At 41.9% G+C, this 25017-nt stretch overlaps 1 protein-coding gene across 8 annotated transcripts in view; it reads right to left on the reverse strand.

Moving 5' to 3' along the window:
- Positions 1-25017, reverse strand: part of FGGY (FGGY carbohydrate kinase domain containing) — a 413910-nt gene that overhangs the window by 90022 nt on the left and 298871 nt on the right. For all 8 annotated transcript variants that reach the window (XM_070046609.1, XM_030870319.2, XM_060287916.1 and 5 more), the window contains 2 exons: positions 18604-18751; positions 899-973 (listed from right to left, as the gene is read on the reverse strand). In XM_070046609.1, coding sequence (XP_069902710.1) covers positions 899-973; positions 18604-18751 — 223 coding nt within the window. The remainder of the gene's footprint in view (positions 1-898; positions 974-18603; positions 18752-25017) is intronic.

Raw genomic sequence — 25017 nt, forward strand, 5'->3', positions numbered from 1 at the left:
ACAGAATAGCATATAAATATGTCCATATAGCATGAATAAACAAAAGTACTTTGTTTAAATAGGTATATTTCTGAAAAATAAATTTTGACTCTGAATTCAGTGAACTGATTTTTTCCTTTCTATTGGTCCCCAATTCTCTTTCCAGATCAGCTAAGCCTCACTGGATTAACTGTTATCTTGGGGTTCCTACCAGCTCTGAGATCCTGAAAGGCATGACCCACTCCCTTCAAATGCAATTTCTAACACGCACACACGTGCAAACTTTCGTGTGTGATTTCAGGGTTTAGAACCCTTCTGTGGCTCACTCATGGATCACCTCTAGAGAATAAGAGTCCTTGGACAATGATGTTTGGGCTTCTAGGAGTTTGTTTTCATTTTTGATTGATCTTCAGTTTAGAAGCTTCTAACACTTTAAATTCCCCCCTTTCTCCTTCCCTAACCAACCAAACCTCTCATTTGAGCAGCTAATTATAAAAATAAACATTTTCATGCTCCAAGGAAGCTTACTATTTAAAGGAACCCCAGACTGGATCCTTTTGCAAAGTGAACAATACCACGTGTTTTATAAATTTGGACCATCTTAATGCCAGCTCTCCTTAATGCAAGCATACATGGCATCTACTTCCTTGCTTCTATTTAATGAACTTAGAAGACAAATTAGATAGATGGTAAGCATGATGTTCAAAGCTTTTAACCCCTTTTAGCTTTCAGCTATGTGAGGCTACTAGTAAAGCAGGTAAAGACCTTTAGAATTTCCTTCTGCACAGACAAGCATCTATTTTTGGCAAGCTCCCTAGAATGTTTGTCACAAAAGCATATGATGTATCTTGGGGAGTATGTGGTCTAAAGTTTGTTAACAGATTTAAGTCTCTTTAAAAATGGCATTAAATTGTCTTACAGCAATGGCTTGAACTGTGGCCAGGTAGAGAATGGCAAGATCATCGAGGTCCTGAGATAGTTTCAATCCGGTGACCTGTAGGGATGAAGAAAAGAAAAGAAGGAGATGGCGCCATGGTTAGAGATAGTTCCCATGAAACACGTTCAGATGTGTTTTCTTGCCGAAACAAGTTCATATGCAAATCCCCTTTTTGTAAGCTGAACGTGAAGTGACTACTGAATTGTTTAATCTCCAGACCTGGGAAAAAGTATCCCTTCTTCCCCCAAAGAAAATGCCTTGCCTTGGATTAAAGAAAAATAAAACAAATACTATAAGGAGATTTTTTTTTTTAGGAGATTGTGTTTGATATTTCTTAGCATGGAATTAAATATGTTTCTTCTTTAAAAACATTCTTTTATTACAAACACCTATTCTTTTTGGCTTATAGAGATGAACACGTAGTAGTGGCACTCTAGTAAAAGGTGATTATTCCTAGTTCTGCTACTGTCAGAATTCAGTGGACCAGCATCCAGGAGGTATTCAGAGTAAAATAACATGTCTACTATAAATGTGATATCTACTAGGGGATAATTTAGAATCTGTGGTTTACCAGGGAATCCCATTAGAGTCAATCGGAACCACATGCTTATATGGAGTATGTCAATTTCTGAGAGATTCCAGAACTGAACAGGATGTTGGATTTGGGTGGTTTCAAGACTTGTTCACAGTCTCACTTTCATGTCTCCCATGCATGAAGGTGTCCGCTTGGGACATTTCTAGAGGGTGAAGACTGCTGGTTTCTTCAAGCCTAGTCTGAAGTTGGTGGGCATCAATGCCAGAGTTCACTTTAGATTTTCATTACAAAATTAATTCATGTAACATACTTTTTCTCAGGCCCTACAGTGTATATGGTCCTGAGTTCAATGAGGAGGTGACATGCAGTCTGTACTAAAATAGGAGAGCCTAGTGGTCTACCAAGGTCCCTGTCCTTCATTGCTCCAGCCCCATTTATTATTCTCTCCAGATTCCACCCCCAGCGGGGTTTAAGGGGTCAGCCTTGGCCTGTTACAGGGCACAGATACCACTCCACTGCCCAAACCAGAAACCTGGGAACACTTTCCCCTGACTTTTCTCTCCCTTCCAGGATCTAATCAGTCTCCAAGTCCTATACATTTGAGCTCCAGAATCTTTTTTGAAGCCATCCCCTCTCTTTGTCCTCACTGTCACTCACCTCCTTAATCCAGGCCTCCATCGTATCCTTCCCGATTGCTAAAATAGCTCCTGATCAAACCTTCCTGTTTCTAATGGTGCTTGTTCCTCTCTACAAGGGAGCTAGTGCTTATTCTCAAATGCAAACTGATCATGTGAAAAATTCTCCCCCCGTTGCCCTCATTCTGAAGCAGAAGCACCTTCCCTGTCTTCTATGAGTGATTCTCCCCGGGGTCAGCCCTGCTTTCTTCGCCAGTGTCTAGTCTTTCCTGTCCTCACTTAGCAACTTGTGTTCCAGCTGTTCTGATTACTCATCTAAGTTGGCGGAAGGGGGTATTCCTAAATTCAGTAGTGCTACCTGCTGATAGGTGTTTTTTTTTTTTGGAAAATCATGGGGTCAGTCAGTGAGAATAACGGCTTTGATTTGAACACACAGGAGCATGAGAGGTTTGAATGAGAAATCAGAAAGGAGCTCTAAAGATGCATGTTCCCCAGCCAATAACTCTGTGAAGGAACATCTCTCAGAAAGGTCCCTAGAGACCTAAATGCACAATAAGAATGTTAGAACTAGGAGAACACGAGCAACACAGATATCACAGAAGTTCATTTCACAGAGGAGAAAATAATTTGCTTAAGAGAGAGTCCAGAGGTTCGTGAAGCCCAAACCTAGGTGTCCCAACAGACTGTGTTACTCACCACAGTATCTCCCATGCTTGCCACTGCGCCTGGCACATAGTGGCGCTAAGTTAATATTTGCTGAATGTGTAAGTGACACTTCAATGCTCCTTTTTCCTTCTGAACACAATTCTCTCTCCTAACATCCTATCCTTCTCTGTCATATTATACAATTATGAGAGGACAGTATTTACTACCTCAGCCCCTCATATATTCACAGAGGTGGAGGGGTATATTTCCTCCATGCCCCAAGAGAGAAAAACACTGGACCATCACTTCTAGTTGCTTACTGCACGCTCTACCCGCTCCCCCAAACTCCACACTTACCCTTCCTCATCAGAGGAGTGGCTTGTACGAGATTGGAGTAAAAGTAGTCACCCTGTAGCTCATATGGAGTCTTCGTGTGAATTAGAAAAAGGTGCTCCCTCCAGATGGACTAAATGCAAAAGGCATCCCATCTGGAAGAGTGAATTTTAAAAAGGAGCAGAGTGGACAGGATGTCAGCCCTGCCCTATGCCCCCCTCAGCTGAACACCCTGTGTGAGCAACCAGCCCCAGGGCGAGCATTGGTCCTGGGTAAAGATCACTAGTCATAAATGGTCTCTCTTTAACTCATCTCCAAAACTGGCTTGGCCTCAACAGCATCTCTGTTGGTGGTCTGTTGGGAAAGTTGATTGGGCCACAGTTTAGAGCTCTCCTCCAGAGCCAGCCCAGAAGGTAGGCTGCCTCTGGCCTCCTATCGCTGGTCATCAATGAGATGCGAATCAAGCCATGACCCTCCACGTGGTTGGGTGTGTGTCTGCCTGGCAGACACACATCCATCTACAGGAGGGTCCCGAGTGCCAGAGGTGGATAAACTGTGATGCGGGTAGGGGAGGAATTTGACTTTTTATATAAGAGTCATTCTCCTATGGACTTGAGGATATGGGGAGGGGGAAGGGTAAGCTGTGACAAAGTGAGAGAGTGGCATGGACATATATACACTACCAAATGTAAGGTAGATAGCTAGTGGGAAGCAGCCGCATAGCACAGGGAGATCAGCTCGGTGCTTTGTGACCGACCGCCTGGAGGGGTGGGATAGGGAGGGTGGAAGGGAGGGAGACGCAAGAGGGAAGAGATATGGGAACATATGTATATGTATAACCGATTCACTTTGTTATAAAGCAGAAACTAACACACCATTGTAAAGCAATTATACTCCAATAAAGATGTAAAAAAAAAAAAAAAGAGTCATTCTCCTATTAAGTTATCAGGAACCCCAGGGCTCTGTATTGACAATAACTGGCTCTGATATTCTTCTCAATTAGTAAGAACCCATAAGAGAGGAGGGGTAAAATATCACTAGATTTTGCTTCCTTAATCCCAGCAAATATTCATGAGAACTTCCCCAAAGTACTGATATTCAAGCAAAAAGATGTCAAGGGCCCTTCTCTAAATTTCTAGTGCCTTCAGAGATTCAAAATCATAGGAAGGAAAGAGAAGATAGCTTCTTATCTTCAGAAATTGAGAATGAGATCATCAGTGTAAATGAGCACTAAATTTAACTCCTGAGCTTGCTTACTAGTAGCTATGGCAAAAGAGGGACATATAATGGATGACGTAGCCTTTCTTTTATGACAAATGAAACATACCTATGCTTCAAGAGAGACAAACTTATTCCTGGGAAGAAGTTCTAGAAGGAATTTATTACATGGACCACCATATGGAAGGTATTCAGCATCCAAAGGGAATAAACAAGCAAACATGGTTCTCCCATAGCTCTTTCCAACATTCCCTCACCACTAACACCAGGGCCATGGAGTTGAAATGTGACTCAGTGAAAGACACCTCTCTAAACTGTGAAATTACTATGGTCCAGGATCCCTACTTCCTTGACATCTTACCTGATTTGCAAATGGAGACACTAGAAGGGCAGATCATCATTTGATTCTCCCTCAAGTATCAGGAATCCCAGCCCCACCCTGACAAAAATCAAATGGCAGTCAGCTTAAGAAGGAACTTTCTAAGGAGTGCCTGCCATGTGGACCACTCAGGAGGCTACAGAGGACCCTCAGGGAGCTGTCATGGTATGCAGGTGGCAGTGCCCTGAGAATGTCAGGGATGTCCTGGGAGAGGTGCAGCTTTGTAACCAGTGAGAAAGTTGGGATAGGCCAGAGAAGCCTATACCCTTGGCTGAAGGCTGAATGGTTCTATCAGTAAGAAAAACTGGGAAGGAAGCATAAGTGGAAGGAATTTGTTTATAGATGTGCACGTGTCTCTTTCGAATGCTTGGGCGAGAGAGTGAAATGTGTGGGGAAGCCCCATGGAGAGCTGCAATGGTAAGCACATTTTATTTATTTTGGCTATTGTGAAAAGAGGACTGTAATAGAAAACACTCATAGTTAATATTTAGAGGTGTGTGAAAGTGGCATACGGTGGCCAAAGAGATGTGAACTGCAATGGACAATTTCAACCTCCTAGATAATGATTATAAAATGTTTATGTAAATACTATTGGGATGTCTGAGCTTAGAAGAGAAGTGTAGGTGAACAGAAAGATGATGTGCTCTGGAGTAAGACACATGGCTTTACATCTCAACATTCGCTCTAACTGCTTGCAGGACACTGTGAGTTTTGTAACCACTCTGAGCCTCATTTTTTTTTTTCATCTGTAAAATAGGAATAATAATACTTCAAGGTGCTTCATGATTAAATGAGTTATCGTTTGGGCTTCCCTGGTGGTGCAGTGGTTGAGAACCTGCCTGACAATGCAGGGGACACGGGTTCGAGCCCTGGTCTGGGAGGATCCCACATGCCACGGAGCAACTAGACCCGTGAGCCACAACTACTGAGCCTGCGCATCTGGAGCCTGTGCTCCACAACAAGAGAGGCCGCGATAGTGAGAGGCCCATGCACCACGATGAAGAGTGGCCCCCGCATGCCACAACTAGAGAAAGCCCTCGCACAGAAACGAAGATGCAACACAGCCAAAAATAATTAATTAAAAAAAATGAGCTACCGTTTGCACGGCGCCTTACTTTTTCAGCAAGCTGTACCAAATCGACAAGACCTAGACACTTGCAGTGCTTAATAAATGTTCATTCTCTTTCCTTTTCTCTTAATAAATGTTCACTCCCTTTCTCTTGAAGTGCAATGAGGGGCTCAACCCCATTCATTAATTGGGATACAGCAATAAAGGATCTCCTGCAACATGCTGTGGGTACTGTCAGGGTATTAGCGATGGGGACTGAAGACCAGTGGTTGTACAGGGTGGGGAACGTAGGGTAGAAAGTGTGCTGGCCATCAGCATCAGGATCATAGGAGAAAGGTCTGGATGTCTAGGAGTGTGGAGAAGCAGTGTGCCCTTGATGAGCACCCAGGAATAGGACAGTGGGAGACTCATGTGCAAGGACTCCTTGGAGAAGCCTTAGTCCTTATCAACCTACACACTTCCATTTACTCTGTGAACGGGAAAGACAGATGATCTACATCCTGGACTTCAGCTTAAATCCTGCTGCCACTTGGCAGCTGTGCGAATTTAGGCACATCTCTTAACTCTTTCCCGGGATCTGAGTTGAAGGCAGATTTCCTGTGATCCATCTCCTGATTTACTGAACTTTTGGTGTGGGCCCAGAATTTTGCATTTTTAACAAGGTCCTAATGCACAATAAATTACAGAAATGATTGCCCTAAACCTGGGTATTGTGAATTATATGTCCATATGCCCTGGAGTAGTTGAGATTATAAACAAATATATCAGTAATTTAGTTAGCTAAGTTTTTCCCTTCTTAGCTGTTAAAAGAATTTAAGTAGTTATATATGTTGCTAAGAAAAAAAAAAAGGCTTAGAAATAGATCTCAAGGGGTTTCTAAAGATTACAAAAGACAAGAAAACAGGATTCCCTATCCTGAGATTTTCTAGGTCATCAGAGCTTGAGGGGGTATCCAAGGCTCAAGGGAATTGATTGAAAGTTTTTCAGAACACAAAGGGGCAAAAAAAATGCTGTCTGTTTAGTCAATAATGCAGGAGGCGCTGATGACCGGATAGCAAGGAAATGAGGAGGATCAGAGAGATTTCTGGAAAACCTCTGGATAGAGGCCAGGGACTGGAGAACAGGTCTGAGATAGTCAGCAGCCTGGAAGAGAAAGGGGGACAAATTTCCCTGAAAATATTTATAGGTATCAGTATCAGGAATGGACACATTGCCGAAAACTCACCCAGAAATGGGAAATGCACATAAATGTGTTAATACAATGTCATAGGCAGAATTCTAAAGATGTTTCCCCCTCCCCCAAGGTCCCCATCCCCTGATTACTCAAACACTAATCTGGGCACTGCTGTAGAGGGACTTTGCAGGTGGAACTAGTTACTAGCCAGTTGACCTTAAAATAGGGAGATTATCCTGGATTATCCAGTTGGGCACAATGTAATCACATAAACTCTTAAAAGCAGAAGAGGAAGACAAAAGAGTCAGTCAAGAGATACGGCAGAAGAATACAGCAGGAGAGATGAGGTAGAAGTGGAAATCAGAGAGATTCAAAGCATGGGAAGGACCTGATCCACCACTGCTGGCTTTGAAGATGGAGGAAGGGGGCAGTAAGCCAAGGAATGTGGGTGGCCTCTCGAAGCTGAGGATCCCTGGCTGACAGCCAGGAAACAGGCACCTCTGTCCTACAACTGCACGGAGCTGAATTTGGCCAACAACTTGAGGAAGTTTGATAGCAGATTATTCCCAGAGCCTCCAGATAAAAGCCCCTGGTTCTGGTCTTGTGAAAGCAGGGGCAGAGAAACCAGTTGAGCCAGCTTGGGCTTCTGACCTACAGAACGGTGAGATAATAAATTTAAGCCTCTAAGTTTGTGGTATTTTATTATAGCAGAAACAGACAACTAATATACATACGACGACTGCATGATGGACTGACATTCTCCCTCACAACTTTATTCTATTGGTGAACTCTACACCATTTAACACGGGTCCATTTGCTGTTTTCCAGATGTACCAGGCACTTCACGCTTTTGTCTGCATTGCTTCTGATGCTCTAAATCTAAGTCATTTTAACACACGTTTGCACCAGTGTAACCAAGGCTGTTTTGGTCAACCGTCCTGGTCCACACTTGCCGTCATCTAACCCTGTCTTGGACTTACACACCAACTTGGATACCATCCTTGGTGCTCTTGCCTTAATTCTTTCTCATTATTTATCTCCTGGGGTCTTCCTGGCAGATTTCCACCTGATTTGCTCCTCAGTCTTCCTTTTAAAGAGTTTTTTTTTTTTTTTTCTTTTTGCGGTACGCAGGCCTCTCACTGTTGTGGCCTCTCCCGTTGCGGGGCACAGTCTCCGGACGCGCAGGCCCGGTGGCCATGGCTCACGGGCCCAGCCGCTCCGTGGCATGTGGGATCCTCCCGGACCGGGGCGCGAACCCGTATCCCCTGCATCGGCAGGCGGACTCTCAACCACTGCGCCACCAGGGAAGCTCTTAAAGAGTTTTTTTGATGTGGACCATTTTATTAAAGTCTTTATTGAATGTTACAATATTGCTTCTGGTTTTTTTTGGTTTTTTGGCCACGAGGCATGTGGGATCTTAGCTCTCTGACCAGGGATCGAACCCACACCCCCTGCACTGGAAGGTGAAGTCTTAACCACTGGACTGCCATGGAAGTCCCACTCCTCAGTCTTTTGTCATCATACACTACCTTGGGAAGGGTTCCTGTCCACAGTCCACACCACCCCTCTCACCCCCAGTTTTATTTGTTGTTTGGTGTATACAACGAAGATAAAAAGCACTAAGAAAGAAAAGTCTGATTCTGTAATGCAAAATCATTTTTAAAAAAATCACTAAAATGAGGGAGAAATATTTCAGACATATTGAAAACAGAGCCGAAGGAATGCCAAAAATATAAAGATCTAGTTTTTCATTTTTTTCCTCTCAGAGAATGTCGGTGACCTCGGTTTGAACTGACTGGGTTCTACTACCAGTTCTGTTCTTTTCTCCTCTGAGTAAATTACTTAGACTCTCTGACCCTCAGATTCTCCATTCCTTTCAATGCAGTAACTACACTGTCTTGCAGGGTTATAAGGGAAGTTGGTGATGATGCTTGGAAAGCATCTACCATGGTGTTTGGTACATCATGGTCCCTGAAAAAACAGCACGTATTACAAATCACAACACCAGCCGGTAAATTAGTTGCTTCAATAAAAAAATACATTATCCAAAACCAGTTAAACGATACTGAGGAAATTAAGCTTCATTATAGGATTCAATTTTTCATAGGGAAAAACAATATGTAAAACATGGTACATAAAACAGCATTATATCATAACAGAAACATCAACAAACTCGTATCAAAGAGTCCATGTGTTTCCAAGGCTTAAAATATATCACTCAGAGGCTGCTTAATTGGCCCATGAGCTTCCAGCTCCATCATGCATCTCCCCACCGGAGGAAGCCACAGGGATTCAGCCCCTGACTTCTCCTGAGCACTTGCAAATACTCATCCGAGTCGCTGACTCCACCGCGTCTGACTGTTTAGTGATGCCTGTCTCTAGCTGGGAGTCACTCTGGGAACTGGCTAAGATCTCTTAACGCTTCTTTCCTGACTCTCTCCCAGTTTTCCACATGCACGTTGCTTTGTACTTGCTTTGAAGAACGCTTGGAACAGCACTCAACCTCTCTAGCAGTTTGAGCGGCATATGGCCTTATGTTAGAAATCACAGCTCTTCAAAGAACCAGAAAATAACTTTCTGTTCTGGGTAGTGTTGTACTTGCAAAGTGAAGCAGGAAAAACATGTTTCAACCAATTGGTGAATATGGTGTGTTCTCACGGCCTGATATATCTCTGAGGTAATTTATTTCTTTGAGTGGGCATTTCAGGAACAGAACTTTTCAAAAAACACCACCATAACAAAGAGGTCATATTAATTTGAGAATAAAAACTGGTCATGTATACAAGGAGGCAAGGACTCTTTCACAACTCCTCCAGCTCTAGCTGTTTTGTAAGGTATACCAGAGTTGAGCTGCTTACTGTGTTGCTGAGGAAACTGAGGGCCAAAGACTTAAATACTTAAGTAGAGAAGACTAATCTCTACACCTGTATGAAACTTGGTTCCTGTGATGGACCAAGTGATTGTTCAGCCTCTCTAGCGGATTGCTCATGGCTGGTGACCTCCGTGACTGGAAGGCCCCACTGGTCCTGGGACTAAGGTGGGCGGCTCATGATTGGCTGCCCGGGGTTCAAAGGCCATCTTGTAAACGTGCAAGTAAGGGCCACTCAGCAGGAGCTACAGGTTCAAAAGCAGCTGCTGTTGCTGTCTGTCTGCTGTGTGACAGTCTCTCCATTTGATTCTGACAACGACCCTGCAAGGAAGCCTGTGCCGCACCTGCTTACTGATGAGCAGACAGACCTCACAGAGCTAACCTCAGAGGTCACACAACTGGCACATTTTCAAGCCAGGATGCCAATACAGGTCTGGCTTCAAATCCTGGGCTCACTTTACTGCTTCACTAGAGTAAAAGTTATCTAACCAACCATTCAGAATAAGAACAATCACACATACACAAACTCTCTGAAGCATGCAACCATTCCTGGTATTTAGCTTCATCTCTTTATGTGTGACCACGTCATATTTCTTTAAAAAGCATTGTTTTGTTTCGTTTGTAAAGAATGTAGAATCACTGGTGTTAACTGTCTTGTGACTGATTGCTATTACCCAAGCCTCTGCTTCTTTCAAACATCATACGTACAGCCCTTACCTCTCCGTGCCTCATTTATCAAGTGGCAAGGAGAAATATTTACATTGCCGGCTACTTGGTCTAAGCATACTATTAAGTTGCCCACCCCATAACCGCCACCTCTTTTTAGCCCAGTGCTGCAGGTCAACATATGCATCACCAATGGAGAAATGAAACATCTAGGGACATGGCAGGGAGCCAACTCTTACCAGACAAAAGAAAATGATTCTATCGAGCCTAATGGAAGGATTCCTGGGGTATGCCCTGTTCCTACTTATAAGGGTAGGCACCTAAAGCGGAAGGGTTTAGAGCCAGGTCAAACCAGGAGTGGTGATTACTTTTGAAATCTGAGTCAGTGAGGGTGGAGAGAAAAAGAGAACTATTACTGAGAAGAGACAGGGTCAGAGCTTAAATCCAAGAATCAGGGTAAGGGGAAAAATGGGAGAACGAGTGAGAAGGCTGGTGGGCAAGACAGGGGAGCAGGGACCGGGCTGCAGAGTGTGGTTCAGTGTGAAACCAGGCATGATGGAACTGTGGGGACTCACGTTTTACAGTCAGTGCATTCCGTGAAGTCCAGAGGTATGAGTTAAGGGAGGCTCATGAGTGTGCATCCTAAAAGTCGGGATTCCTGTTTTCATCTAAGCTCTGCTATTTCTCGGTGTTGTGACCTTGAACAGATCACTGTTCATTCCTCACTTGACAAGTGAAGACTGAACTAACTGCTTAACCATAGGCAATTATTCAGTGCCTATCTTTGACCTAAGCACTGTTGAAATTAAAAAGAAAAGAAGCCATAGCCCCTACATCAAAATTTTTTTCTAAAAAATTTAAAATATATACTATGTCTTATGACAGCTCTGATCTTATTTTCTTCAGGAAAAATTATGTGTTTTGCATTAAAACCTTCAATGCAAGTTTTAATTCTGCTTTTGTATTTTTAGCTGTCTTTATCATTTCCTTTTTCTCCCCTCATTCCATTGCCTTTCCATCTGAACTCATTTTTTTTCCTGATAAGTTTCTGCTCTCTTTCATAGAGATGTGCTTTAAAAAAAAAATCCTATTGAATATGCAAAGGAGTTTTAAAATATTTTCTTTTGGTTTCAGTAGTAAGTAATTTTTAAGAGGCCTTTCCCTTAAGTGTTCAAAATGATATTTCTTTTTCTTTGTGTGCAACATGTTTTTCCTAATGGACTCACTTTATTACCTTTTAAATTCATTTTAACAAGAGCGCTATACATATTCAGTGTTTCCCAGCATACAGTACACAATTTACTCTCAGCCCCGCTAACTGTAACTTGGATTTGCCTCTTTAGATCTATAGCTAGTTGCCAATTCCCAGAGTTCAGCAGTTTTTATTTTGTGTACCTCTGTTGCCCGGAGGTGGATCACCACTGCCCTGCTTTCTAATCCTAGGACAGAGGGTAGACATGCAAAACTACACCCCTCCTTCAAATTCACAGGGTTTCCCTATCTCTGCCCCTTTAACAGACTTTGATTCAGGGTCCTTAGAACTGCAGTGCATCACCATTCATTCTAAATCAGACTTCCAGCCCAGTTGTCTACTTGGGTTGGCAGTTTTCTAATGGATTGAAGTGAAAGGGAAGGTAAGGTCCGGGTTGCGGAGGAGTTCTGGGAAATTAAACTCACTGGCTGCTTCCAAAAAGCAAAACAAAACAGAACAAAAAACCTTAACCATCAGCAGCACAGGAGAGGGATGACTGCTCTGTTTTTAGGCTTAAAGGGACCTTGCATTTTTAAGCTAGGGACCGGAAAGTGGAGAGGTCCCAACTTTTGCAAGCCTGGTGGTTTATTTTGTTTTCATGTCAGATATTATGATTATCAAACAAGTTACATTTAGTCTTTTAGATTCTGGAAGATCTTCCCAGATTCTCTCTGAGATTGTCAATTCTAGTTTTCCTAGTTGAAAGTCATCTTAATTGTTAAAGTCAGAATGAGTTTACGCTTTTTATTTTTTTTTATCTTCACAGGTATTTTCAAGTGACGCAGAGAAAGGCTGCATCAGGGTTTGCTGCCCAAATGCCACCTAAAAAAATAATTCAAAATCAGATATTTACTGAGCACCTCCTTCGGCTTGTATAGATGTCTGCATTACAGGGATCATACATTATGTACATACACACATATGCACACTCTCACACATGTACAATATTATTTCCCCCATTTTCATGTGAACTTGGAACAGGTACAGTTTCTTTTCTTCTTGGTGTTCCCTCAGCTTGGCATAGGCCTGCACATAGTAGGTGACCCATCAGCATTTTCTGAATGGATGAATGTCTAACAAGGGTGAGAGAACGAGGGGAGAGAAAAGAACTGGGAGAGTGTGATGCTGCTGAAGCAGAAGGAGAACAGGGAGTGGCCAGTCATTCTCTGAGAAGGCCTTTTTTAATTACCTAGATAAAATGCTAAATGCAATCTATCACTGGTTAGACAATGATATTAAAAAAATCGTGAACATTCACACGCCATGCTCTCCTCCCTCTAGAGCACTGCACATACTATGATTCCCTTGGTCCCAGACCCCGTTCCCTATTTCACACAGTGTCAATGTCACCTCCTATTTGAAGCCTCCTATCTGAGTGCTGAGACCATGTTAGGTTATCATCTACCACACGTCTAAGGAGCGCTGGGCAGTGAGTGGCACCTGGAGTTTGACCCTGTATCCTCATTGCTTGTTTATATATTCTGCCTGCCTCTCTTCCCCGACCCCACCAAAACACTAATGCTCCTGAAAGCTGGAGTTGTGTCCAGTTACTTATATCCCCCACCAACTATAACAGGGCCTGTATTTGTTAAAATAATTAGTTAATTCATCGATGAACAAAGGCACTCATAATTATAATAAAATGGAAACTTCTTATCTTCATTTACCCGGACATTATGACTGGTTTTAGCTACTGATCATAGGGATAGTACGAGTCAGTAGCAATCTAATTCATTTAGAATTAGCAAATTGTTCACATGTATATTTTTTCTAAGCCAACAGATGACCTCTTATTATCTCCATGTTGACTATCAATTATCAATAAGTACATATTAAGCACTTAGTATGTGCTCAGAGAAATATTTCAGGAGCCCAAAGAAAAAATCACATATGGTTCTTGCCCTACTGGGATTTTCTTGACATTCTAGATGTTACGTATTTTTTTAACTTAACATTTTATCAAGCACCTCCCTCCCTTGAAATATGCTCCATGAATGTAAGGATTATACTTCAGCAGTACTTGCTACAAAGTAAGCACCAAATACACATTTTGTGAATGAATGTTGGAAAAAGTAGTCACATTGTAGGTTCTGGCAAAAGCGTAACATGATAAATAGATTCAGGGTGATTATTTTGATGTTATCCAAAATTGGACTGAGGGAAAGAGATTTGAACATAGATGCAAAAATCCTCAACAAAATACTAGCAAACCAAATCCAACAATACACTGAAAGGACCATACACCATGATCAAGTGGGATTTATCCCAGAGATGCAAGGAGTTTTTCAATATCCACAAATCAGTCAGTGCGATACACCACATCAACAAAATGAAGAATAAAAACCATATGAGCATCTCAATAGATGCAAAAAAATCTTTCATCAAAATTCAATACCAATTTAGGATAAAAACTCTCCAGAAAATGGGCATAGAAGGAACCTACCTCAACATAATAAGGCCATATATGACAAACTCACAGCTAACATCATACTCAACAGTGAAAAGCTGAAAGCATTTCCTCTAAGATCAGGAAAAAGATAAGGATGTGCACTCTCGCCACTTTTATTCAACATAGTTTTGGAAGTCCTAACAATGGCAATCAGAGAAGAAAAAGAAATAAAAGGAATCAACACTGAAAAAGAAGTAAAACAGTCACTGTCTGAAGATGACATGATACTATACATAGAAAATCCTAAAGAGGCTATGATAAAACTACTTAGAGCTCATCAGTGAATTTGGTAAAGTTGCAGGATACAAACTTAATATACACAAAAATCTGTTGTATTTTTATACACCAACAATGAAACATCAGAAAGAGAAATTAAGGAAACAATCCCATTTATCATCATATCAAAAAGAATAAAATACTTAGGAATAAACCTACTTAAGGAGGCAAAAGACCTGTACTCTGAAAACTATAAGATGCTGATGAAAGAAATCAAAGATGACATAAACAGATAGAAAGATATACCATGTTCTTGGACTGGAAGAATCAGTATTGTCCAAATGACTATACTACCCAAGGCACTCTACATATTTTATGCAATCCCCATCAAATTACCAATGGCAGTTTTCAGAGAACTAGAACAAAAAAATTTTAAATGTGTATAGAAACATAAAAGACTCTGAATAGCCAAAATAATCTTGAGAAAGAAGAACAGAGCTGGAGGAATCAGGCTATACTACAAAGCTACAGTCACCAAAACAGTGTGGTACTGGCACAAAAACAGAAATATAGATCAATGGAACAGGATAGAAAGCCCAGAAATAAGCTCACACACCTGTGGTCAATTAATCTATGAGAAAGAAGGCAAGAATATACAATGGAGAGAAGACAGTCTCTTCAATAAGTGGTGCTGGGGAATCTGGACAGTTACATGTAAAAGAATGAAATTAGAACACTCCCTAACACCATACACAAAAATAAACTCAAAATGTATTAAAGACCTAAATGTAATGCCAGACACTGTAAAACTCTTAGTGGAAAACTTAGGCAGAACACCCTTTGACATAAATCACAGCAATATCTTTCTGGATCCACCTCCTAGAGTAGTGAAAATAAAAACAAAAATAAATAAATGGGATCTAATTAAACTTAAAAGCTTTTGCACAGCAAAGGAAGCCATAAACAAAACAAAAAGACAGCCTATGGAATGGGAGAAAGTACTTGCAAACAAAGCAACCTTCAATGGATTAATCACCAAAATATACAAACAGCTCATGCAGCTCAATATCAAAAAAACAAACAACACAATCAAAAAGTGGGCAGAACATCTAAATAGACATTTCTCCAAAGAAGACATACAGATGTGCAAAAAGCATGTGAAAAGATGCCAACATTGCTAATTATTAGAGAAATGCAAATTGAAACTGCAATGAGATATCACTGCATACCAGTCAGAATGGCCTTCATCAAAAAGTCTACAAACAATAAATGCTGGAGAGGGTGTGGAGAAAAGGAGACCCTCCTACACTTTTGGTGGGAATGTAAATTGATATAGCCACTATGGAGAACAGTACGGAGGTTCCTTAAAAAACTAAAAATAGAACTACCATATGATATATAGGGTATATACCTAGAGAAAACCGTAATTAGAAAAGATACATGCACGCCAATGTTCACTGCAGCACTATTTACAATAGCCAGGACATGGAAGCAACCTAAACGCCCATCAACAGATGAATGGAGAAAGAAGATGTGTTATATATATACGATGGAATATTACTCAGCCATAAAAAGAATGAAATAACGCCATTTGCAGCAACATGGATGGACCTAGAGATTATCATACTATGTGAAGTAAGTTGAAAAGAGAAAGACAAATATCATACAATATCACTTATATGTGGAATCTACAAAAATGATACAAATGAAGTTATTTACAAAACAAACAGACTCACAGACTTGGAAGACAAGCTTATGGTTACCAAAGGGGAAAGGTACGGGGGAGGCAAGATAGGAGGTTGGGATTAACACATACACACTACTATATATAAAATAATCAGCAAGGACCTACTGTACAGCACAGGGAACTCTACTCAATATTCTGTAATAACCTAAATGGGAAAAGAATCTGAAAAAGAATAGATATATGTATATGTATAACTGAATCACTTTGTTGTATACCTGAAACTAACACAGCATTGTAAATCAACTATACTCCAATATAAAATAAAAATTTTAAAAAAAGAGAGATTTGGGGGAAATTTTTTTTTTTTTTTTTTTTTTTGCGTTACGCAAGCTTCTCACTGTTGTGGCCTCTCCCGTTGCGAAGCACAGGCTCCGGACACGCAGGCTCAGCGGCCATGGCTCACGGGCCCAGCCGCTCCGCGGCATGTGGGATCCTCCCGGACCGGGCCACGAACCCGTGTCCCCTGCATCGGCAGGCGGATTCTCAACCACTGCGCCACCAGGGAAGCCCTGGGGAAAATTTTTAGCCCAGAATTTCCTTCCTTCTATCTTATCTAGGTCATCTTCTCCTTCCAGTGTTGTGAGGTAAATTCATCAAATGACAGCTATTCAAAGGTAAGGCTAACCCAAGGGCAGTTATTAAGGGAAATCACTGCTAAGAAACATCAGGTGATGTATAAGGTATGTTTATAAAACAACAGAACTTTTAAAAAGATAAATATACCAGCATTTTTAATACCATTGGGCATATGTCCCCGTGCAAGAAGTCTCCTTCGGTGATTACATACTTATTCATACTTATTCTAATGAGACAGACAGTCTTAAAAGCACTCCATTGTTTCCTTTGGCATTCTAGTCTGTGTTCGGGCTACCTTTATTGGAATCCTAATGACGGTAATTCTTAAGTTTCTGGATGTCAGGGTTGGTTTTAACACAGACAAAAGCCACTAGGAAGCCATGGCACCTGCCATGCTGGATGATGAAGCTGGTACAGCAGGTATTGGCAAGGAAAGGACCCCAAAGGAAGGACTCCAGATCCAAGCCCTGGACTTCAGAGCTGCAATCATTTTAAGATACAACCCTGCTTTGTTTGGGGGTCATTTTATGAACTGGTCATGCTTCTTCACTTCTTTAACATTTTAAGTGTCTCCTATATTTGGCTTTAGATATTTGTCTCTAATTAAGACATGGATTTTTGTACTCATACAAAATGTGTGCTTCCCCTAACCTCTGTTTGTACCCAGAAAGCCAGTTGCCTGGAAGTATGGCTTTCTAGCTATAGCCTGTGGCCACGTGGCCCTCTCCAGACATTCCTCTTCTGCTTCCATGGGCCAAACAGGAGGCCGAGACCATTATTTGTTGTGTGGGCCGCACTTCATGGACTCCAGACAGACATCACTTTCGCTATGTCCAATTTCTTTTCTTTCCACCATGACTCCCTTTTATTAGCAGAAGTTGCTTATGTCAAGTAGGTAATGAAAATAAAGATTGGGTCTTTCTGTTGGCCTCATAAAAATATTTAAAATATTCTCAACAGAATTAATCACAAAGCCAAAGCCTGTTAAGTTTTGAAGTTCCTCAAGCCAGCAGGCCTGCTCCACTGTCACGCACTGCATAAACCTTGCACTGCTCATGGCCTCCATTCTAAACCCCCGCCTTGATGCACCTCACCCTCTGCTCTCCACTTCTTGACATGTGAGTTCTGAATTCATGGCCTCTTTTCTTGTTTGTGGCCTCTCCTGGCCTCTTGGAACTGTAGTTTAGCTCTTTTTCCCTAGCTTTCACATGCTTCATCCATCCTCAAACACAATTCTCTGTGTCTAAGCTATTCTTAGGCAACCGGTTTCACCTGGCCATCAGGATGTTACCTCTTAGCTTAGGTGATTGTGAGCTCTTCCACCAAGGTCATCCTGGCCCCTCCGGCCCCAAATATCTGCACTAGAAGTGACTCTGAAGGTCACTAAGAGCTGAATTTCACCACCAACGTAAGTTATTAATTTTATTTTACTTCTACCAAAGTTTATCTGAAACCCTAATAATGTTGGCATGCATTCTGAGCAGCCCTGACTCAGGGCCTAGGCAGACGGGTGGCTGCGGTAAGCTAGACCATAGGTCGTAACATTTACCACTTACTCACCCGGCAGCCTGGAGATGGAGATGGAGAACATGACTCTTCAAACTGATGTAAATACAAAGATTACATAGGCAGGGGCTCGCGACCTCCAGCCGCTCCGTGGGACAAAGAGGCAGCAGTAGCTACATGTAAGAAATCCTGCTTCGAACGCTCTCAAGGGTGGCTCAGAAACAATGAGAACTTCCAGCAGATCATCCTGAGGAGCGGCAAGAGCCTTCCCAACAGCAATGCATCTGCAAGAAGCCAGTGGGCTGTTGGCCAGCTTTGTTTATTTTTCCTCTTTTGCCTTCTCCTCACTTTGCTTCTTTCAAACTCTGTAGCCCTTTGGCCTGCCTTCACCTTCGTGCAAGGACTGACTGTTACTTACCATGCCCTTTAGTGTCAGATCTGCTAAGGGAGACCGGTTGCCATGGAAATCTGGCCAAACATGTAAATCAACAGTGAGGAAACCCACGGGCTGAGTCTTCTTAATCAGATCCAGGTGACTGTTCAAATATGCATATATACTCTGGCATCTGGAAGAGAAGTGGATTTTGTTTTTAAAAGGGGGTGGGTGGGTAGGGTCAGGGAGCAAATTGCTCTGTAGAAAGAAATCATTTGTACTCCCATATCAAATCCAGAAAGTAAGCAGGGTCCCAAAAGCTTCAGCACAAAAACCACCCCAACCCATAGAAATCAGCAAACCACACTCTCAAATCACGCTGTACTCTCGTCAAGGATTGGAGGCCTGTCCTGGTGGAAGGTGGAAAGGTTTGGACTCAGAAGACCAGATCCAAGAATGGCTTTACTCCATTGTAGGTGTGTAACCACTACTGTGAGGAAGTTATTCAAACTTTCTGAACCACTCTCTTTGCATCTGTAAAAACAACCATCATAATCCCTGCCCAACTGACCTCATAGGGTTTTGTGAAGATCAAAGGAGACTATGTAGATGAAGATACAGGATTTTGCAAAATGTACACTACTGGACATATGTCAAGGATTTTTAAAAATCAGTATTCTTAATTATAATAATAATATGATGGTGAATGGAGATGGTTCCCCGACTCAGGATAGGAGTTTGCTAAGGGCAGTGATATGATGGAGTGAATGCAGTTAGGATCAGGAGTTAGAAGGCTTGGTTTCCAACCTAAACCTACCAAATGACATTGCACTAGTTCTTTCTCTCTTTAAGCCTTCGTTTCTTCACATGTAGAATGAGGGAGCCAGATGACCTTTCTCATTCTCTCAGTCTATTTACCTGAGAGGGAGACAGAGATGATGGGCTTGGGAGTCAAGGCAGTCCTGCATTCAGATGCTGGTTCTACCTGTCCTAGCTGGGTAAAATGGGCCAGTGACTTAACCTCTCTGAGCTTCAGTTTTCCCATGCATATAATGGGTATAAAATACCTCACTGGGTGAAATCTCACTGCATGACACAAAAGTTCGTTACCCTTCCCCTCTTTAAAGGTGCTTCCTTCTCTTGAACTGACAATTCTAGAAGAAAGTGGGTTGGCATCCCATGCCACTTCCCACTGGTGTCCTTGGAACCACAGCCTTAAACATGGCTTGAATAATGGTAGGGAAAAAGTATAGGAGATCAATGACCAAGGGAGGTTGATATCTAAGATACATAAGATAATATTTATTATTTACATTTAAAATGTTTTAGGAGTGCAGCTCAGCGATTTCTAGTTCTAGTTTTGTGACACTGTGAGTGTCCCTCCGGATCCCATGAAATTCCTAAAAGTTTTCTAAACTAAGTGTAAAGAAAGAAACAAACGAGTAGTGGTTTTCAAACACCTATTAAATAAAAACTTTATGTGGAACTCCAAGATAGAAAATATAGAAAAACAAAACTGTTCTATGTGAGTGCGTGTGTGTGTGTAAGTGTGAGAATGTGTGTGTGCACACGTGTGTAAGTGTGAGAAGTGTGCTGGGCGGAGGCAAGGGCAGTCCAGCCTACCAGGCACTCTCCTTGCTTCTTGCCCTGACTCCTCATTCCCGTCTGTAAAAATCTTCGGCCCTACATCATATTAGAAGATGAAGATCTTCTTGGGAAAAGGCTCACTGACCAGAGTAACATTAACTGCTGCTCCTTGCTCCTCTGGCCTTCAAACATAGCCCAGTGAGCCAAGTACCGCTAACACCCCTTTACAGAGGGGATGAGTAAGGCGTGTAGACATGTGACGGAGTCCAAAGTTAAACCCTCTCTGTGATTCTGTATCCCCAGCCAGGAATTATTTGTCAAAGCCCTACATTCAAACTCTGTTTTAGAATGATTCTATGATACTGTTAAGAAAGGATCCTCTGAGGTCTCCATGGAAGGTAGGGCCAGAACCACATATGTGGGGAGAATACGATCACACCCTGGTTTTCTATCTCCCAGCTCTCTCTGCTCCTGGTCCAACACAGTCACATGGCCAACGATGGCCACAAGAACATCCTTTCCAGCCAGAAGTCAAGAGTCTGCACTAATTCTAGCAACACTGAACTTCAGAAGAGCATCACTGCACTTAGAGTAAAGGGATTAAAAAAAAGAAGAAGCACATGTCTATAAATCTTTTGTCTCTCAAGGAATCTCAGAGCAGGGCATTTGGTTTCAGACATCTGGGTCAATAAGAACCTGTCGGCCTAATTACTATTGATTTGTCATTGTCTCATTTACTGTGGGTCTTTGCAAACAGTGAGATTCATTTAGCCTCTACATATACGGTCACTCGTGCACTAATGAGATCCCTGGGGGACGGGGCATATGCTTACCCCTTTGACTCCTAACCTCCTCGCAGCTGTATGTTTATTCTTTGAATGCAGCCATTCTTCTGCACGTTTTTTCAATTATCCCTTACCATGTGCGCTATCTGAGTATATCATTCAAAATGAAATGCACTTGGAAAACATTAAAATAACAAATGCACATCATTATTCACATAATTTTAACCTTGCATGGTGCCTTTTTTGGTTTTGACTTTGTTTCAGTTTGTATGTTTTATCAATTCTTTCTCAAATGGCGGTCTGCCCTCTTCCAGCTCGGGAATCACATATTAACTGTTCCTAGTGATAGGTCTCCCTCTTTTTCATGAACTCCAGACTCATTTATCCTCTCTTAGAGAGAGAAATCCTTGCTTTCCTAGTCCTGTTGTGTATGAAGAAGAAAATACAGTTTCAAGAATCACAAAGCGACTTCACTGTATACCAGGTGGCTGACCAGGTACACTAAACCTCTCCAAGCTAGTTTACTTTTTTGCTATCAGGGTTAATACTTTTACCTTATAGGCTGCTATGAAGATTAAATATGGAGTCCTGAGTACTATAAAATGATAGCTGATCAATAAATAGTTCCTTCTTGTTTTCCATCACAGGAAATGCACTTCTAGAGTCAGGGAAGATTTTTTTCAGACTTCATGGCTCACAATCTTCAATGCATACCGCACCCCTGGAATCTCTACTTTCCTTCTCCATAAACCATTTAATTCTTTGGATTCACAGGATGCCCCAAAGTATGGTGACCGTACTTTCAAACCCCAAATCAGAACACATGGTCTAACAGAAGAATTTGTGCCTTTTCTAGGAGTAAGAGAAAGTCTTGGAAAAGAAGCTTCCACACTACCTCCAGTTCCTCCTTGACCCACTGCAATAGGTATTCTGCCTGCCCCATTCTGCTGAGACTGGCTCCACCATGAGGAGAAATCCCCGCTTTGTTGCTATCTCCAATGGACCATTATTCGCCTTTATGTTACCTGAACTGTCTTTTGCATTTTGTACCACTTGGCCACTTCTTACTAATTTGTTTTCCTCCCCTTGCTTCCAGGCGACAATACTCTTTTGGTTTTCTAGCTGGTTCTCTTCCTCTCTTTGTCCCTTAAGTATATGAAGACTCCCAGAGACCTGTCCTTGGCCCCCTTCTCATTCTTTCTATACCCTTGGATGATCCCATCTTCCTTTCAGGGCTCCAGTTAACTAGCTATTGCTGCAGACTTCCAAATATATGCCCTTATCTCCTGCTCATTTCTCTATGATGAGTTCCATGTCAAATATCCAAGCACTCATCAAATGCTTCCTCCTGGATGCCCAAACGGACCTCAATTAAAAAATGTCTACTATGACACACATCATCTTTTCTGATATACTCACTCTTCTTTCTATGCTCCTTGGTTTGACCAAAGGCAAACTCATTTAAGTGGCTGCTCAAGCAACCATTTTGGGGGCAGAGTCAGAGTGGGTATCATTTTTGATTCCTCTCCTTCCCTCAGTTTCCAAATTTAATTTTGGACCAGGTTCTGTCAATTTATTATTTTAAATATTCCTCTAACCAGCACGCTTTTCTCCCTCATAACTGCTACTACTTTATGCAGGCCCTCTTCAAATGTCTGGATTAGAGGACTGGCCCTCTAACTTATCTCCTGCCTTGAAATTGTGCCCCCTCCAACTAGGTTTTCTGCACTCCTTCCTGGGTGGTTCGTCTAAAATGCAACTCTGATGATGACTCCATACCTAGCTAAAACCTTCAGTGATTCCTCCCCACTGTCCTCAAGATAAAGTATAAGCTTCCTTGTTTGGCATAATGTTCTTCATTATCTAGCTCTCCCTGCATTGTACCACGTTACAGACATGCCTTCCACTCTGCATCCCTCCTCACCACTGTACACATCATGCTCTCGTGACACTAAACTACTTCTAATTTTTCAAAATACGCAGGTCTTAACCTCTGAATGTTTGCCTATCCTTCGCCCTCTTGCCTAGAATTCTCTTCCTTATCTTCTTTACCTGCCTATGGCTATCACTGTTCTAGACTCATCTTTTTATTTTTAATTGAATATAGTTGATTTACAATGTTGCGTTAGTTCCCGATATACAGCAAAGTGATTCAGATATATATATATATATATATATATACACACACACACAGTAGGACCTTATCGTTTATCTATTTATATCTAGTAGTTTGTATCTGCTAATCCCGAACTCCTTATTTATCCCTCCGACCCCCCTTTCCCCTTTAGTAACCTCTCCCCTTTGGTAACCTTTAGTGTTCTTCCCTTCTGCTCTTCACATGGTTAGCTCATTTACATCCTTCAGATCTTAACTGTGCTTCCATCAGCTAGGGCTTCTCTGACCACCTCATCTAAATGGGGTTTCCCTGATATTCTATCATCGTACTCTGTTAGTTTCTTTCATATCATGTTTGGTCGCCATAGACTTATTTATGGGTTCATTTACTTGTTAACTGCCTATGGCCTTCTCTGGACTTTAAGCTTCATGAAGGCAGACCATTACCAGTATACATTCAGAATCTAGCAGAGAACTTGGCACAGAGAACCACCCAAGAGTAGCCATCAAATGAATGAATGGCCCTTCCTCCACTGTATGATAATTGCCTCTTAATTTTATCTGTATCCATTGCTGGAATCTGAATTCCTTTTGGGAAAGAGTCACATCTTATGCATCCCACCAGGTGCTCAACACGGTTACTGAAGTGTAGAATATATGAATATTGATCCCGCATGGACTGTTAGAGGTTATTTTTACCTCTCCCTCTCATTGTAGTACAGCTGCCAAAAGAGTAGATCTCTGGAGGCATATGGACACAACCTTCCAGGCGTGCTGGTATACCCCACAGAAGGGGGTAGAAAAGGAATAAGCATCTTGTGACACCCCACCCTGCACTTCCACCCATGTGCCAGGCACTATGCTGCGCTACAGTGAATCTGCCGAGAGGCAGAAAATGAAGAACTGATTTCCTAAGTCAGCACAGCCCTCAGTCTTCTTGAGAGGACCCCAGTGCCCTGAACACTTTCTTATCCTTGCCTGTAAAACAGAAGCCAAAGAAAGGCATTGTAATACCCAGCTTACGTCTATTTAGAAAAACATTTCTCATTCAAGAGACATCAAGAATTTACCGTTTATCCTGGCACACCCTAGGGGATGAAAGGTGTTAATATCATCACCCTGGGTCTATGATTGTCCTAGCTCAGGGGAGCCTAAGTCAATACTTGTGGATAGACTGATGGCCCCAGTTGTCAGACTGAGGGACCAAGGTTGAAGAAGACATAAAGGCCAAGGGAACAATCTGAGAACACAAGAGTAGAATGCACAGTGGAAACAATGTTTAGAAGTGGAGTCCCTATAATACTCATTTCCTCAACTAGAATTAAGTTAGATTATATATATATATATATATATATATATATATATATATATATATATATATAAAACTATCACTAAGCACAGTGCCAGGCACACTGAAAATTCTTAAAAAATGTTCTTGGTCTTTCTTTCTCCTTTTCTTGCTCTGGGGCGGGGGCATTTATACAGATTTTAATGGGAAGGTTTAGATATATTCTGAGATTTGGCATATGGGGGACCAGTACATTTTTAAAGTGATCCTCAGTGGGATTATAGAAATCACAGAAGCAAAAGAGGTTTGAAGAATAAATCATATCAAGAAAAGTTGATTGTTCTGAAAGGAATAACAAAACACTCCAGGGAAAGTGGGAAAAAAGAAAGACAGATTGAGAGAGAGGATGGGAATTAGCAGAACCTTGCACCCCCGAGAGACCGGAAATTCACAGAATCACAATGAGAAATGACCACTGCTTGCAGTGACCGCTGAAAAAGGAGCTCAGAACAGGCTGGGCTTCTCTGTCTCCAGTCCTCCTCCAGTAGACCATAAACTTGCTGAGGTCAGGAGTCATGTCTTCCACTGACCCTCCGTCCCCACCAATGGTCTGGTTTATTCTCCACAGAGCAGCCAAAGTAATCCTTTTAAAAGGTAAATCTGACTGTGTCTTCCATCTGCTCA

Source organism: Globicephala melas, chromosome 1, assembly GCF_963455315.2.
Source record: "Globicephala melas chromosome 1, mGloMel1.2, whole genome shotgun sequence".
Classification (NCBI taxonomy): domain Eukaryota; kingdom Metazoa; phylum Chordata; class Mammalia; order Artiodactyla; family Delphinidae; genus Globicephala; species Globicephala melas.